This window comes from Nansenia antarctica (genome assembly GCF_963989245.1).
Source record: "Nansenia antarctica genome assembly, chromosome: 17".
Lineage (NCBI taxonomy): Eukaryota > Metazoa > Chordata > Actinopteri > Argentiniformes > Microstomatidae > Nansenia > Nansenia antarctica.
In genome coordinates, this window is record NC_137687.1 from 6660285 (window position 1) to 6662784 (window position 2500).

A 2500-nucleotide genomic window follows, 5' to 3' on the forward strand; every position below is an offset into this window, starting at 1 on the left:
GTTCTTATCCAACCCCGGTACTAGAACTGTTTTCATTTGCATGGTGTGGAATTGGTGGCTACCAGTGCCTCTTTGCATTTTTTTGTACTTTTTTTTTAGCGTTCAATTACAATAACAATAACAACAACGTCACGCCCTCCCTCTCGCCCACCTAGACTCCCCATTGGTTCCCATCCGGGTGCAGCTGCAGTACCGTCAACACGTCCTCAGAGAGATCCGCGCCAACGTCACGACCCATGTGAGTAACACACACACACCCCCCCCCCACCCCCCCCCCCCCCACACACACACACACAAACCAACGGGGGGAGGAGGGGGGAGGGGAGGGGGGGTAGAACAGATGACACAGCCACACACACACACACACACAAACACACACACACACACACTCACACACAAACCAATGGGGGGGAGGAGAAGGGGGAGGGGGGTAGAACAGATGACACAGCCACACACACACACACACACACACACACACACACACACACAGACTCACTCTCCCCTAGAAACAGATGTGGTTGCCCTCTGCCACATCCTACTGCTGTTGTCACTCTCTGTAGATCAGAGCAAAACAATCCGTAGAGTCAGACTAAGAGACAGATAAAAAGAGAGTGAGTGAGACAGAGAGAGAGAGTGTTTGTGTGTGTGTGTGTGTGGGGGGGGGGGGGGGGGGGGGGGTTAAGAGACAGATGTAGTAAGCAAGAGAGCAGGATGAGAGACAGAAGTGAGGGAGAGAGGGAGATGGGATGGCATGCACACTCCTCACACATGTCAGTGGTTAGTGGTCTGTGGGATTAGAAAGAGGGAGGAAGGAGGGAGGAAGAGAGGGAGGGATAAAGGGGAGGAGGAGGAGGGATGAAAGGGGGGTCTGTTTTTAATCTGCTGGGAATTATGGGAATCTGAGAATTGATGTATCCCTCTTGCAGTCCTCACACATACACACACACACACACACACACACACACACACACACACACACACACACACACACACACACACACACACTACTATAGCCCCTCCTCCTCCTCGTTCCTGGTCTCTCTTGGCTCGATCCTGGCCATGGATTTATAACACACGGATATTTATATTGAAATGGGGCCGGGGGCTATAAAAGTAACATTTATTCAGCGTGGTCATACATCTGTCATATTAATTCAAAATGTTTCAAAGTCCTCTCCAACTTCTTCTATCTGAAGGCCTGTCGGTTGGAATGAATTTAAAGCGAATGCAATGTGTGAGATATTAGCCCAATGTGAGCCATAGTTTCTGTTTTAAGTGTGTGTATGTATGTGTGTGTCTGTGTGTGTGTGTGTGTGTGTGTGTGTCTGTGTGTGTTTTAGTTGTTTGCGTTTATCTATCATGACCCTTGTGTTGTGCAAGTGAATGCTAGAGAGAGAGATATTTGGTTTGGGTATGGTTGCTCTAAAGTTCCATAAATGTTTCTGTATGGTTGCTCTAAAGTTCCATAAATGTTATATCCATCTCTCTGTAGGACCCTGACTTCGCCGAGGTGCTGACAGACCTGAACAGTCGGGAACTCTTCTGGCTGTCCAGGGGCCAACTGGAGATCGCTGTGGAAACCGAGGGTCAGGACCCACGACACATATCTGGCTTCATCACTGGCAGAAAGTCATGTGATAGTAAGTTCCCCCTCCCCTTTATGTGAATCAACCAATCAGTTAGTCTCCACAGTCTCCATTCATTTAAGTGATTCATTGGGTTAGCTGCTCACGCATTCAGATCTATCTACCTGACTGACAATCTCGCTAGTCACCTCCATTTCTCTTTGTATTCATGACTCACACCTCCCATAAGGTAAAAAGAGCTGAGAGGAATCTGTTGTGTCTTTCAGTTTTCAGTTCACTTGTTTCTCATTCCTCTGTTCCCTCTCTCTTCTCTTCTTTCTTTCAAGTCTTTTCACTGGAGTAAAACCATGTTTATAACCCTGATGTTTGACTTGGTGGCCCACCCAGATAGACAGGGAGAGAGATGTGTGTGTGTGTGTGTGTGTGTGTGTGTGTGTTTTACCCCAGTGTGCGTGTGGGTGCACGCGTGTACCCGCACAGAAATGTTGCAGACAAAGTCTGACACAGTCGAGCACAAGTGTGTTCCCCTCATACAACATGCTTGCAATTTTCACTACTCTGAACATACATGAACATACCAAGATACCTAGATCGAACAAACACTCTCTGCCACCTCACACACACACACACACACCACACACCACACACACACACAGACGCTCACACACACGCGCGCGCTCGCACACACACACAATTGGCGCTGCCAAGGTCACAGTCTGCTGGACCTCACTCTCCATACTGGTGTTCCAGCTCCGTGATTAACAGCTTGACGCTATGTGTGAAGAATTCAAACCCAATACACTCTTTTTTCCCCTCTCTCTCCCTCTCTCCTTACATCCCTCCATCTTTCTTACATTTTTCTCAACATCTCTCATCTCGTGTCTTCTCTCTCTATCTCTCCATCTAACTCAGTT

At 48.1% G+C, this 2500-nt stretch overlaps 1 protein-coding gene across 1 annotated transcript in view; it reads left to right on the top strand.

Annotated features, from left to right (window-relative positions):
* Positions 1-2500, top strand: part of chrd (chordin) — a gene marked incomplete at both ends in the record, with an annotated part of 19531 nt that overhangs the window by 8996 nt on the left and 8035 nt on the right. Inside the window, 2 exons of the mRNA XM_080547789.1 lie at positions 156-238; positions 1493-1640. Of these exons, the coding sequence (XP_080403915.1) occupies positions 156-238; positions 1493-1640 (231 nt within the window). The remainder of the gene's footprint in view (positions 1-155; positions 239-1492; positions 1641-2500) is intronic.